Source organism: Oryza brachyantha, chromosome 3, assembly GCF_000231095.2.
Source record: "Oryza brachyantha chromosome 3, ObraRS2, whole genome shotgun sequence".
Lineage (NCBI taxonomy): Eukaryota > Viridiplantae > Streptophyta > Magnoliopsida > Poales > Poaceae > Oryza > Oryza brachyantha.
The window spans coordinates 18,159,218-18,172,886 of NC_023165.2; the positions used below are offsets into that span (position 1 = coordinate 18,159,218).

General features: G+C 38.2%; 1 protein-coding gene across 1 annotated transcript; it reads right to left on the minus strand.

Moving 5' to 3' along the window:
- Positions 1 to 7,432: 7,432 nt before the first annotated feature.
- LOC102718161 (probable potassium transporter 16) lies at positions 7,433 to 13,021 on the minus strand. The gene is made up of 10 exons (XM_006650203.3): positions 12,679 to 13,021; positions 12,288 to 12,510; positions 11,944 to 12,192; positions 11,758 to 11,808; positions 10,983 to 11,243; positions 10,710 to 10,762; positions 9,784 to 9,904; positions 9,412 to 9,666; positions 8,233 to 9,041; positions 7,433 to 8,106 (listed from the first exon to the last, which is right to left on the minus strand). Exons 1-10 carry the CDS (start codon positions 12,859 to 12,861, stop codon positions 7,852 to 7,854), a joined length of 2,460 nt encoding a protein of 819 aa, XP_006650266.2. The 5' UTR covers positions 12,862 to 13,021; the 3' UTR covers positions 7,433 to 7,851.
- Between the last annotated feature and the right edge of the window lie 648 nt (positions 13,022 to 13,669).

A 13,669-nucleotide genomic window follows, 5' to 3' on the forward strand; every position in this document is an offset into this window, starting at 1 on the left:
ATATTTGGATGACTGTTTATGGTGCAAATCATAAAAACGAATTCAGTTACTAAAAAAACCCACTATACCTCATTTTTCTAATTATTTTCTTTTCAACAACTAATCTATTGGTGTTATAAAAAACATATAGATCTTTTATAGTATTTGCATTCCTAAAATGACAAAGATCTAATAGCTCACGACAAAAGGTACCTCATAAATGTTATTAGAGGTACAAAGGTACTAAGGGTTAATTGACCACAGGGGTAATTATGTCCAACAAATAATTAAGGTATTAGTACGCACAACGTAAGTGGAATCAAAGGTACTGAGAGGTACCACGTCAGTATTATAGGAAGGTAACGTAAAATTTGATTTACGTGGTGGGATAAAATATTATGTTCTCTTCTATTCTATGATAAATCTTCGTCGTTCCGAGTCAACCTGTTTCCAAATTTTGGCCTAACGTGGTACCTAACAAAAACATTACATTTTTTCCTAGAGACTCAGCTAGATCCAATAGTAGAAAACGATTTTGTACCATGAGTCATTGGTACCTCAAGGTACTTTTTTTTTTACCAGAACAAATCTCTTTTTTCTAATATCTCTGGCTCTAACAAAAATAAGATATTTTTCTCATAAGAAGGGTAATCCTTTATTTATCCATGTTGCTGTTTTTTTACCTTTTTGTCAGCTAAAAAAGGTCATATTTACAGGCAATTAAAACCATGTTCTATGGGTCTATTGTTTAATCTTGTCAGTTGAAAAAAGCAGAAATAAACCTCCATCGCCACCATCCATAAATTGTCATCTGATTATTTATGACTTAATTACGTGGTGGGACAAAAATTACGTTGTCTTCTATTTTGTTATAAATCTTCGGCTGTTTTGATTCAATCAGTTTCCAAATTTCGGGTCCTCTTCAGCAGTTCCAGACCACTTCCTCCAGGTCCTCTTCATCCGCCGCCCCCCCCCCCTCTACCAGCCCACCAACCTTCGGTCAAGCCCCTAGTCACGCGAGACATCATTGGTAAATCATAGATCAAAAAAAAATATGAGAAGATTTACGTATACCGGCGAACACATGAAGTATAGGACTACCTCTGCCGACGAATGACTACAGTCATGGGCCACTTCCACCGGCGTCTCTTCCTCTGCCGTCCCTCCCTCCAGCCCGACCTCAACTTGCTCCCCTAGAACGAACTGAACATAGCTCTCTAAAACAATACAACGTAAATACGTAATAGGGTAATACCTCCTTAGACCTTTTTATTTGCATGAAATACACTTATTCCCTTCTAATAGCATCATATTTACATTAATGCTACCTATTACAATTTTTTCTTTTTATACCTTGCCCCTCGCAGATCAACAGCTCATGTCGCCCCATCTCCGTGCACCTACTTGTACCTCGCAAATACTGTAAATTCCCTCAAAAACATATGATCAATTTACTACAAAACATTCACCTTATACAAAAAATCATTTTTACTGCTGGAATGCAACACTTTGGTGTACCCGGGCTAGCTTTCGCGTCATCTAGATACAAATCAATTCGGCGTATATATGAAAGCAACAACCTTTCCCATGCATAAATTCAAAATCCTCTAGCCTCAAACTCCTCTCCTTTAATATTGGGGGACCATCTGCACATGCACTGTGTCGTATTCTTCTGCCTCCGATTGCGAAACCATGCATATATACAGCAGATGCATTATTGCACTATCAAAATGTACGATCGCTTTGCACATGCACCTATTAATTTGTTTGCTTGTTTGTGCTTCTCTCAGCAGGCTGGTTAATTTGATGCAGGCTCTGAGCTAGTATGATCGATATGAATGTTCTTTGCTCCCCTTCTGCCAACTTGTTGTGCAATTAGGGGGCTGAGATTATTTGGCTTTTTCTGTTAAAAAATCCAAACAACATATCTACAAACGAAAATAATTTATAAATAAAAATTTAATATATGTACTTTTATTGATCTAAAAATTAAGATGGTAAATTAATTAATATAAATGAACCTTAAAATTAATTTTAAATTTAAGATCAAAAATTTAAATTTTAGTTTATAAAGCGCCTTCATTTTGTTTAGTTTACGTACTGATCCGAGTCTTAATTGGGTTGTGGAATAATATGCTGACCCCGGTGAAGCTTCCTAACCAACGGCACATTATATAGCAACTAACCTGATCAAATGCGTGCACTGTACGAACAGTAGAGGTACAGTTTAATTAATGTGAGAATCAAGAAAGGTACATATACTTAATATGCACGACACACTATTTGCATTTGATTTAGAAAAATGAATCCTAATTAATTATAACTATGTGAAGTTTCTCGAAACTCAGTTCAGAAAAAAGAGTTTTTGTTAGGGTAGTCCCAATAGTGCATTAACGGTGATTTCTATTCTTATTAAATAGCTTGCCACATAAGCAAAATGATGACATGATAACATAATTATTGAGGAAAGAGAGAAAAAAATTTAGAAATGGTTTTTCTTATAAAGAAGCCAAGTCTTCTCTTTTGCCAATGCACCAAGAAACCATAAATTCACTATTCGGAAGAAACTATTAGTTTCTAGGGACATGTGTCATATTCATAATTGGTAAAATATATAGAGTTAGGAGAGAAACAGAAAACCATTATTACTCAAAGATATATTCATTGTGGAAGATGGTTTCTAATGATGATTTGTTATACTATGGTACCCGTGTCGGTTTTTCCATTGAGACCGCCCTTACCGTGCCTTCTCTGCTCCACGGGTTCTTACTGCTGTCCGTTCATTTGTTCTGCATATATTTCAAATAAATGGTTTAAAATATAATTCCTTGACGGTAGGCTAGAATAGTACTTTTAAATCTAGTAGTGGTCTTAGGGCAAACCCAATAGCTCATGCATCTCAGTATCCATATTGAAAATAAATGATATGAAGGAAAAAGCAGTCTGCAACAGATCATGCATCCCATCAAACAAAAATAGATGGTCATTTAAATTTAGATATTCTCTCTTCTCCATCTATATTTTAACTTCCAATCATAAGAGGAGAAAACAATATCAATATGAGAGTAGGTGGATGTAAAATATTAATAAAATAAATATGGACGTTGTATTATGGATGACCTCTTCAAGTGAAGGTCATATGGATGAGAAATTTTTTTGATGGTCATCCAAATAGCTATATAGATGATCACATATGAATGTGCTGCTAGGTTTGCTTTTAGGTCAAGTGGTACAAATATAAAAGAGTAGAGATTCTACTTCATGCCATTGAGTTTGTCCTAGTTTAATAATTTACCATTAATATTGTCTCTTTCTATACTATTTCTATACTATAGCACTGAGTTTACCGTCTATTATGCGATATGACACTGAGCTAGTTATTTTTTTTCCAAAAATACCCAGATGCCTTGTAGACATAACGGTTGACAATTCATTAGCCCTGATAGGTTTTATTTAGAGAATTATGGATTTTTTGTGTAGTCTCCTTGCATGATATTGAAGCTTATTTTATTTGTTTCAAGATTATTTTCTGTATGGTATGAGAGGAGTCACTTAAACAAAACATAAACGTATATATTGCACAAAAATATTTAATGTAGCATAGAAAAGATAATTTACATCAATAATATCAACACAAAAATATTTTATATGTCACATAAGAGATAAATTATAATCTATAAAACATAGAAATTGAAAATAGTGAAACTTATACATAACTTTCATGTTATGTGTAGGATGGTACACAAAAAATATTTATTGTTTTTGAAAGTTACAATTGTTAACCTTGTATAACTATAAGGAAATTTCTGGCATTTGCAAAAATGGTGGCTATGCCAATGGCATATCGTAGAACAATTAGAAAACTCGACGGTATTTTATAGAAAGTAGCAAAATCAGTTGCAAATCATTGAATTGAGACAAACTTAACTTAGTGGCATAGAGTAGTTTTTCTCATAAAAATATTCTAAATATCAGTATTTTTTCTAGTGGCAGTAGGGGCGGAGCTAGAGCGAAACAGAAGGGGGTGCCACTTATTTATTTTTCAGTGCTTTGAACTAGATTTAGATTGCTATGGATACCCGAATTTGTATTGGGGTGATGCATATATGGTGAAAATTAATAAACTCTAAGCTAAATTTTTTTCCAAGAAGGGTGCATGGGAACCCCCTCGGAACCAGCAGCTTCTCCGCTGATTGGCACTAGTCACTCCTTTAGGTCAAACAACTTGAATGTTTTGCCAAAATAGTATCATTGGCCATGTCAAAGGTGGGCACGACAATAGTCTATGAAATTTGGGCATCATAATTCAAGAGTTAATACTTCTCTTTCAACATGAAAATATTGTATAAAACTTTCTATAGATGCATGAAGTGATATTATCCGCTACATTTTGATAAATCAACAATAGGAACTAGCATAGCCCAATTTATGCTTTTCTTTTGAAGAAATGGGTTCTAGGTTTCATGGTTTGGGAAACCTTCTTAGTATTTATCCTATTATAGTAAAGACAATTGTTCCATGAATATTTTAACATGTAGATCGATGCTCCATAGGCGAAGCATAAAATTTCTAATTGTAATAATGAAGAGGAGCTCAAGTGCCCTATACCCATATGTGAAAATATGTTTATTTTCAGCGGCAACTCTATTAACCACTGAGCTGTAAAAATCTATTTCCACAGAAAATCTTGCACAGGTTGTGTTGGCTACTGTTCTCAATGGCACCCTCTTAGCACTCATCTAGACTTGCACAGGCTGTGTTGGTTACTGTCCTAATTTATGATTGTGGATTTTGAATTTCGTTGAGAGAGTGTCAATCTTTATTTAATTTGTATTGTGGATTTCAGTGTGTAATGGTTTAATTCTGAATTTGATTTTTTTAGAATGTATGTGTGTTTATGCTGGATATGATTGTTAGCTGTGATTGCAGCCAGTAAGCACACATACCATCATCACCATGTTGACTGTAAGCTCATCATCATGGATCCGTGTTGAGCTTAAATGTTACAGGTTGCGGTTCACCTAATGGGGCAACTATTAAAAATTGAGTCAATTTAATAAACTATATATAGCTTTATAAAGCTAAAGCAAAACAACAGATTTAAGGGTATGTATAAAAAATCTACAGATTCACAGCAAATTTTTTTACAAAACTATAGATATAAAGTATTGTGTCACAAAACTACATATTTAACGTCAATTTTATCACCAAACTATAACTTTGTATCTTAAAATAACAATAGCGGAACACTAAAACCAATAGTTTCTTGATAGCTTCACCACTAAATCTATAGTTTTCTAATACGACTTCTGCGATCTATAGTTTCCCGAGAAATTTGGTGTTAAATCTATACTTTTCTTATGCAAAACATTAAATCTATTTTTTTGTGATAGTTTGGACAAAGTAACTATTGTTTTGTGAAATTTACTTGAAAAATTGATTTTTACAGGTTGGTCTCTTAGGTGAACGCCTGGGAAAAATATTCACATGCCTTTAGTTACTAGTGATCTACTCTACCACCTACAAAATGTTTTTTGATGGTCTGATCAAAGCCATTTTCTAGTAGTAGATTATTCTGGATTTATATTAGTATTCAAATTACAAAAAGTTTTTATGATTCTTTGTTATAGATAAATATCTTAACAAAAGCATGCATGTCCTTGTGGAAAATTGCGATACCACGTAATTCTCCGAGGTGAAAAAAATATGTGCCCTTGTGGATATACCTTTTAAGGGCATAAGAGGAAACAACAACATATACAAATAGGATGCTGTCCTTATCATCAATTATAGCGTATTTCCACTATGGATTACAAAAAATCATAATATTCGTTGTTTAATTTAAAATTGTACCTTCATGTTGGTTATATTTGAACATGACAATAATATCAAAATAACTAGCTTCGATGATTATGATGTATTAGTATCATCCAAGTTAATTAAGGATTTCTATGTTCGTGTCCTTTTTTATATATTGGATTAGAAGAAACCGTGTGTCTACGTTCCAAGGAGGATGTAGATGGCCGCAATATTACATCACCAAGCACTTAGACTTATAAAACGCACACACCAACAAAAATCAAAGGGTACACAAAAGTTTGAAGAACTTCCAGCAACAAATACAAAAGCCACAAAGAAGTTAAAGCACTAGGCTTCTAATATAGCTCTTGAATTCCATCAAGATTTAGAGAAGAACTCCAACATGTATGCTTCCAATCTTTTACACCCGTTTTTTGACTGCCTCTCCATTATCATATCTAAGTAGCAAAGCCTAGTCATGGGCGGCCCAATGCGGCCCCCTAAAAATAACTTTTATAAAAGAGTTAGTTGTTGAGTCATTAAATACAAAATCATTCATAGTAAGTCAAAGTGCCCAACACATTGCCATTGCCACCACAGAAAGCTACTTTCTAAGCTTAGATACTAAGTCCCTCAGCCAACCACCAAAGAGGCTATAACAAAACAAGGCACTTGACAAACTACTAGTACACAAAGAGCATTATAAATTGAACGAGCTACATGGTAATCAAATAGAGATGTTGAATTGATTGTTCACAACTGCAGAAACAACAGTTAGTAACTTCCTTTCCATCTCCTTTTGGCCAAGTTGTCCCTAGCTAAAATCACTCCATTTTTTGATATACGAATGGAAAATCTTGATCTTTAGTGGAATTGTGAGTTTCCACAACCTCCCATTGTACCCTACCAACGCTCTTAAAGGCCACCTTGAATGGAATAGTACCCATCACCTCAAATTGGTAGTTAAAATATAATGTCAGGCATAAAACTTATCAAAGAAAATGCCAGAGATCTTCCCAAAATCTCAAATGTTCTTAATTTCCAGGATCGTAGCTACAAGAAATCCTTTTTAAAAGTCATGAGCCCAGCCCAAAAATGAGAGCATCCCAACCATTTTTTCACTTTAGTAATTGTATTTTTGCTTAGGTACTTTCTTCTAAGCAGATTTTGCGACATAGCAACCACATTGATAAGATTATAAAGCCACTTTCTTAACGACCATTTCTTCTACAGGTCTAAGTAAATTCTAGATGGCAACAATACATGTTCTCTGGGCTTATAAAGAATGCTTATGTCCTCTTGTGTTCATCAATTTGCCAAAAAAATCTAGATCGATAGCAGTCAAGCTTCTTAATGATACACTTATGTACATCAAAAATGGACAACAAGAACACTGCGATTCTTGAAAAGGAAATAATTTTTTCACTTATTTATGAGAAGGAAATAGTTTTTTCACTTATTTTTATATAAAATAAAAATATTTTACCATTCTTGAAAAGGAGCATGAATGTACCATATCTAGTAGTGTACAAACTTGATAGCTCGAGGCACGGGGTATTTGGACATACTAAAAATTTACATAAAAAAATGATATCTTTGTGTACTTTCGGAAGCACCATAAATTTTCTATATAATTAAACAGTGTAATGTTTTCAACTATAGTACAGTCCAATTATTGAATTTTCAACAAATAAAACATAATCTAGTATAGTCCAATTCTTCCTTGACTGAGGGCACAACTCATTTTGTGGTAGTAGTCACAGAAAAGTAATTCAAAAAGTAACCCGAAATGGAACAATCCTAAAAAAGCTTGAAAAGTAGATGCACATGCATCGTTGTATCTTTATATCCCATTGGCACATTTGTCAATGACATTTTTTTCTTTCTTTAGAGTATGTGCATGTAATTCATTTATTTTTCTGTCGTGTGAGTCACACAAGCACACACAATCCATGAGGTACATTTGCATGTACGCCAAAACCCTGCATACATGATGTATGCTTGTTTGACAAATCCACACCATTTTGTGTGTACAAAATTAAAGCCACCATCGTACTGAATGTGTTGGCATGCCTAGATTTCATATGTGATGCCAACCTTGAGCAACTTTCGACGTGGAATCGACAACATCTTCTCTCCTTTTCGAGAGTTTTTCCTCAAAAAGTTGAATATGTAGTTCACAACCACCTTCTTAAGGAGGTTGGAATGTGGTTTCGCTACCACTTCAGTCTCCCCGAGAATGTAAACCACGCCATTATCCACTTCGCGTTGGATCAACTTTTGGTCTTCCTCGATCTTCAGCATCTCTTGGAGGCTCATCTTTGTTGTCTGATTCAAGAAAAAGAAAAAGAAGGATCAGCATCCACGCACAATACAATAACAATTCATAATTGCCATAATCTTGTTCAGCTATCTATGCCGTTAATTTAAGACATGCATCTAATTAATCCTTACCTGGAACTGTGGCAACCGGCTGCTCATACCAACGGGATGCATGGTGAGCTCAGAAAAGGATTGGATCGGCGTGAGCATCTCCTCTGCATAGATGCCATGGCCGGAGGGTCGCCTGTCCCAGGAGGAGAAGCTCTCGGCTCGGACGCTCGGGCAGCTCCCCATCCTGGGTAGTGCCTCCGGCGCCGCCGTGCTGTACAGGTTCAGGTCGCGGACGTAGTACTGGAGGTACTCGACGAGCGTGCCGACGAAGCCGTCGGCCATCTCCAGCGTGTCCCGGTACCCGTACCGCGCCACGCACCGGAACACCATGCACTCCCGGGGCTCCACCTGCCGGAAGAGGAAGCGCTCCGAGACGTCGACGTGGGGGACGGGGAGGTGCTTGACGGAGACGAAGACGATGACCGCGTGGACGGTGGGGATCTTCCCGATGAGGTGCGGGAAGATGGGCGGGATGCCCTGCACCAGCTCGGTGTAGAAGAGCCCCACGCCGGGGACCCTCTTCAGGTCGCGCCGCTCCAGCAGCTGCTTCGCCTTGCCCGGCGCCACGGTGTGCTCCAGCTCGAACTTGTAGCGCTTCACGTGCACGTAGTGCCACGTTGCCATGATCGCCATGAGGACGGCCGACATGGCCAGCGGCATGTACGGCCCGTGCGCGAACTTGTAGAGAACCGCCGACAGGTAGACGGTCTCCGTCGACATGAAGACGACGAAGAAGGCGACGATCCACCAGATGTTCACTTTCCATACGAGAAGCATCACCACGGTCATCAGGATAGTCGTGATAACCATCACAAGGATCACACAAATTTCTGTTTGGAGAGATCAGAGTAGAAGAATGGTCAGATTGCATCATCACTAGTTGATCGATATATCTTGACTATACCCCAGTTTTTTTACCATTGTTAAAAAGTATCTCGAGGTATTATATTTTTCAGTGTAAAAATTTAGTATCTTAAGGTACTAAAATTTTTTTCTGTCTCAATGTATTTTTCAAGTATGGTAAAAAAACCCGAAAAATTATTACGTCAAGGTATAATTTACCTTAAGATACTAGAAAATTTTGTACCTCGCGGTACATCTCAAGAATGGCAAAAAATTCCCTTAAGTGTATAGTTAGGGCTTATAGAAATTCCAAAAAAAAAATAATCTTGTTTTGGTACATTTAGGAGGTATCCTTACCATGAGCTTTGACAATGAAACCAGTCGTCCTGAAACTTAAGGTGATAACACAAGAAAGTAGGCAGAGGACGAAGTTCACTTCAGGGCTGTACAACTGGCCTGAATAACGCCTTGATGTGTGCAGTATCTTAATCCTCGGGAAACAGCTTAGCGTCTGCAGGTGTGACATGGTTGCAAAGGCACACGACACCATGGCCTGGCAACCGATGACTGAAGTCAAGATTGCCAGAACGAATATTGGCCAGAACAGAGGCCCTGAAATTACAAATTAATCGCAATGATATATTCAGTCAGTTTGTAATGAACCTCGACTCGAAGTTTATGATACTGGATAGTGGATATGTACATGTATGTTAATTTCGCTTCACATACTTGGAACGGAATTGAAGAAAGCGTTTTGTATGAACTCCTTCTCCATGTGTTTCCTCAGGTATGCTGCCTGCCCAACATAAGTGCACAACACTGATGGGAGCAAGACAAAGGTAGAGCTCAACTGAAACATGACAAGAGAAAAGGTTGATCAACTCCAAATGTATATGATATCAGTACAACTGTTTACTGTCTATATATATATATATGCTCCTATATATATCAGAGAAATATTAGCAAAACAGCAGCGGTTGAAAAACTCTCTATCAGTAATGTATCCTTTTCTTTGTTCAATCCATCAAGTCAAACTATGGCAAAAACAATTAATTTGTGGTGTACTACATTAATTAATTGGGTCTACTAACAGAGCCACTGGGCTATATTTCGTTTTTCCAACCCTATTCACTTCTGGCTACTCAATTGAACAGGGAAGAAATTAACTATAATTCTTGAAATAAAATTCAAAGTATTACATTTGTATCACATTGAAATTATGTTTCAAGACTCTTCTATGACTCTTCTATGACTCTGCTATGTTTCAATACTCTTTTATCACATTTGTATCACATTGAAATTATGTTTCAAAACAGCAGCGGTTGGAAAAATATTATTTCATTATATACAATTGCTTGTAAGCCAAAATTTAAATTTTAAAACATAATTTTAGACTTGATTTTGTGGCTTTATCATGGTTTATTTTACAATTGTTGCTTTTCCGTTGCTATGGACACGTATATAATGTTTTACCCATAAATTATTTTCGTTAACAAAATCATGGTTTTGCTTCTTTCAAATAGGGAAACGATAGGGGGGCATAGTTTAGTTCAGAGCAACATATTTTACAACTATAGTACGTATAGAAACTAATAAGTAAATCTCTCCAGTCCTTGTTTTGAATAATTCAAAGGTTTGAAATAATAATAGTGTACCTGAATTGATTTGATGCTGAAGTATCCTAAGTCAGCAAAGAGAGCTTCTGTGCCTGTTATAGACGAGACAATTCATTCCATTCAGTAAAAATATACGTCCTAACACAAACTACGCTATATACACACATCCACAATCACAGATACGGTTAACCAAATGAGCAAGGTGAATGCAATATCATCTGAGGAATTAACGTTCGTCTCTTCATTTCTCAGTGACTCAGTCACAGGCATGACTCGCAATCAGTACAAGTAGTAATTAATTAGTAAACTCACCTGTGAATGTAAGTAGAATTTCGCCGAGCTGGACCCATCCTTCCTTCTTGTTTCGTCGGAAATAGTCGATGATATACTTGGGGTTGAACGCCCTCAAGACGCCCACATCGTACTTGACCGTGTCATAGATGCCAATACCTGAGATGAGCAACAGCCAGACCACAACAACTGGGGCAAATGTGTAGCCAATCTTGTCAGTGCCAAAGCTCTGCACCGCGAAGAACACCACCAGGATCCCCACCGTGATCCAGACCACTTCACCTGTTCAATATTAAATCAGTCCAGCGATTTAATTAACTCTGTGTATGCATATGCACCTGGAGAATTTAGCAATTTGTGACAGACGCATAAGCATGTACACCGAGTTAATTCACACACGCTGCAGTAGAACTAATTAGTTAGTTAATTACAGTACAGTGTTTTTAATTACAGAAGATCTCCTAATCTTCTGGACGATTATTTATGTTAGTTTTGCTGCAAGTTGGTCACAGAAATAATATTAATTGTGCGTGCAGTTCAGGGAGAGTGAAGGTGGATCTGCAATTAATTATGTTAGACCTAATCGTGTTTGCATCCAATTTTGTCACATACAACCGTGTGAACTGAAAGAAATGTATATGGATTGGGCCTTTAATAGTCTAGCCATCTATTAGCACCAACAATTTGTTTTTTCATGTTTGATCGATTCTCGACTAAATACCTGCCCTTTTTTTTCAACTGAATTCAGGGATAATGGTACAAAGCCTACTGCTTTCTGTTTTCTCACTTAATTTACCTGTTGTCAGATGATGTGCTCTGAGTTTCAAGCCGTTGACCGCCGACAGTACTGGAGCAATCCAAACAAACACACAAACACCAAAATCACGTCAGGTCGCTCGAAAACTATAAAATCGAACTAATCAAGAATACATTAAGAATTACTACGTGCGATATATATGCGTTAACTAATTAGCTAGTGTACCTGAGATTGAAGGATTTAGCACACAGTCGCTGAGGGCCAGCGCCGTGGCGAAGATGGTGAGGAAGAAGATGGCAATCTTGGCAGCCTTCTTCTCAAGCAGGCTCTTCATCCACTGTGCTCTCCTCAGCGTCGCCGACGGCTTGGCGTGGTCGTTGTACCCTGTCACAAGCTCATCCTCGGCCTGCTGGTTCGGGATCAGGCACACCTTCGCGTACCGCGAGATCAACGAGTAGAGAGCAAATGTCCCACCTGAGAAAGAGAAGAAAACAAAAAAGGTATAACTCATATTGGTGATAGATAGAGTTGCCGTATGTTTGATCGATCGATGAGATGGATGGACGCACCGTCGCCATCGTCGTTGGCGCGCAGGGCGATGAAGACGATCTTGACCATGGTGAAGAGCAGGAAGCTGTAGATGATGAGGGAGAGGACGCCGAGGATGTCGTCCGGGTGCTTGATGCCGTACTTGAAGGTGTTCTGGTAGACGTACAACGGCGACGTGCCGAGGTCGGCGTGGAGGATCCCCACGCACTGGAACCCCAGCCGTAGCGTCCTCATCCAGCTCTCCTGCACGTACACATCCATCACGAACTCTCTCAACTTGTTCATTACTTGATTTTCACGAACTCTCCGGTGGAAATCATGGGTGCAGGCAGCAAGCGCAGGTTCATTTTGATTCACCATGTTCATCGACGGCAAAGTGCTAATGCTTGGAGAATCTATAGCATATTATACCTGTCCATGGTGGCCGTGCGCCGGCCTCGTGGCGTCGCGGTAGAGCGAGTCCTGCCGCAGCACGTCCAGCGGCGGCGCCTCCGCGTCGCCGGCGCTGACGCCGCTGCCGGTGCTCCCGCCGCGGGCGGCGGCGAAGATCTCCAGTCTGCTGCTGCCTCTCGAGCCGCCTGCTTGTGCCGCCATCTCTCGATCTCCAAAACTAACCTTCCTTCCCTCTATAGTACTAGTGCTGCGATAAGTAGCCTGAGCCTCACCACCATGCACTCGTATATACGTCTCTCTGCCTTTTATAAGCAGCTACATATATGCTACCACGGTGTGTAAAAATACTCAGCAACGACGTACGGTGTGTGCCGTGTAAGTTCCCATCCCAGCGCAGCTAAGCTCATGCCAGCTCCTGCTGCTACCCTGCCTTTTATAAGCAAAAGCTACTACGGCTTAGGATGAGTCCTCTACCCTAATTTTACTTATTTAATTTCCGCCCACCTTGTTGGCAACGCAGAGCTGACCTTGGAAAGTTCTTGTCTCTCGAAGGAGCTCTCACCCACTGACGGACCGAGATCAGGCTCGGTGTATTTTACTGGTGCTACAATTTAATACATACTGTTTATTCTATTTTTATCGAACGGTTGTAATTGAATTACAGTACCAATAATATTAGGTGTAGTGGAAATTTGAAGGGGTAATATCATCTTTTTTTATCTTTATTGCAAAAATAAAACAAATACAAAATACTGCTAATCAAGTAATTAACAAAGTAAAAAATACCCCTTTTCTATTGGTAGTATAATACTACCAGTAAAATGTACTGGAGTATTGCCTTATAAATTTACGGGTGTTCGAAGATGCTGTCTATTGTTGATAGAACTAATATAGGCCGTTTATTTTTTTCTAATCCAATGGATCAGATAATCGGATATATTTATACTACCATAATAGTTACTGGTACTAGAATATTTTTTTACTGGTAGTAATATTTTAAATCAATGAT

Bases quoted from the DNA above. Each gene is read 5' to 3' on its own strand.
- LOC102718161 (XM_006650203.3), bottom strand. From the start codon at position 12,861: ATGGCGGCACAAGCAGGCGGCTCGAGAGGCAGCAGCAGACTGGAGATC. The intron at 11,809-11,943 runs GTACACTAGCTA...GGATTGCTCCAG, and splicing joins GCTAAATCCTTCAATCTCAG to TACTGTCGGCGGTCAACGGC. The intron at 9,042-9,411 runs GTAAGGATACCT...CTCTCCAAACAG, and splicing joins TTTCATTGTCAAAGCTCATG to AAATTTGTGTGATCCTTGTG.